General features: G+C 61.8%; 1 protein-coding gene across 1 annotated transcript in view; it reads left to right on the top strand.

Annotated features, from left to right (window-relative positions):
* Positions 1-1,360, top strand: part of PLXDC1 (plexin domain containing 1) — a gene marked incomplete at its 5' end in the record, with an annotated part of 10,585 nt that overhangs the window by 412 nt on the left and 8,813 nt on the right. The window contains 2 exons of the mRNA XM_010190325.1: positions 237-336; positions 1,175-1,270. Coding sequence (XP_010188627.1) covers positions 237-336; positions 1,175-1,270 — 196 coding nt within the window. The remainder of the gene's footprint in view (positions 1-236; positions 337-1,174; positions 1,271-1,360) is intronic.

A 1,360-nucleotide genomic window follows, 5' to 3' on the forward strand; every position in this document is an offset into this window, starting at 1 on the left:
TCCCAATGCCCCCGGAACACTGCGCCCTGGGCTCCCAGTGCCATAACAGCACTGGGGCCTGTGCTCCCAGTGCCACCAGAGCACCAAGGCCCTGTGCTCCCAGTGCCACCAGAACACTGGGCCCTGTGCTCCCAGTGCCACCAGAGCACCAGGGACCTGTGTTCCCTGTGCCACCGAAGCACTGGGGTCCTGCAGCAGCCCCGGGGCTGGGTCCATCGAGCCCTCTCCCCCTGCAGATCCCCGTCCCGGTCCTGCAGATCAGCGCCTCGCAGCACCCCGTCAAAGCTGGCCTCTCCGACGCCTTCACCGTCCTCAACCCCGCTCCCGATGTGCCTGGTGAGTCCCTGCACCCGCGGGGCTGGCGGGGATGCTCCGTCCCTCAGGGGTGCCATGGCCACCCCGGCATCGCAGCAGGGATGGAGGGTGGATGAAGGGGATGGGGCATCCTCAGCTTTGGGAGCCTACAAACCACAGCACTGCTGCTCAGGATGGTCCTTGCATGGTGCGGGACCTGCCTGTGTTGGCAGGACAGGGATGGTTACATACATGTCCACGTGCTTATTACATGTGTGCCGTGAGCTCCCCAAAAAGCCTCTCCCATCCCCTCCTGTCATGGGGAGCCCAACCTCGTTTCTGCCTCCCCGTGCTGCTCCCGGCACGGTTGCTTTTCCTCGTTATTTATGGCGCTGTCATCTGGCCCTCATTTATTGCCCATTTACAAGAGTTTTTGTGAAAAACCTCAGTTGGGCTGGATGGTGCCCTCCCTCCCCATCCCAACTGCTGCCCCACATCCCCATGGGCTGCCCACACCCCCTGCTTGCACCCCCTGCCCACCCCAGGGATGTGAGGGAAAGCAGGGGGAGAAGAAACACAAGAACTGTGCCCAAAAAAACCTAAAGGGTTGAAGAAATAAGGCTTGAAGGGTAGAAGAGGAGGGAGCGTCCATCTAGGAAGTCCATGGTGGTGGATAGGGGGACAGAGAGTCCCAAACGTCTCACAGGGCAGGGAAGAGGTGATCCATGCCCTGCCACCCCCCAGCACCTCCTACAGGGCTCCTCCAGCAGTCCCCGCACCCCAAAACCTGGGCTGGGGGGCAGCCTCATCCCCAGTGTGGGGTGCAGCCCTGCGGTGGTCGGGTTTGCCCCCATTTTACAGCCCGGGCTCCGTGTCGCAGAGTCCCGCCGCCGGACCATCTACGAGTACCACCGCGTGGAGCTGGACACCAGCAAGATCACCAGCATGTCGGCCGTGGAGTTCACCCCCCTGCCCAGTAAGTCGGGGGGATGGCGTGGTTTCGCGGCCGGGAATTAACCATTTCTTGATACTGAGCAGTCTGGGCTTTATTTAACTGCACTACAAA

Source organism: Mesitornis unicolor, unplaced genomic scaffold (genome assembly GCF_000695765.1).
Source record: "Mesitornis unicolor isolate BGI_N332 unplaced genomic scaffold, ASM69576v1 scaffold20370, whole genome shotgun sequence".
Lineage (NCBI taxonomy): Eukaryota > Metazoa > Chordata > Aves > Mesitornithiformes > Mesitornithidae > Mesitornis > Mesitornis unicolor.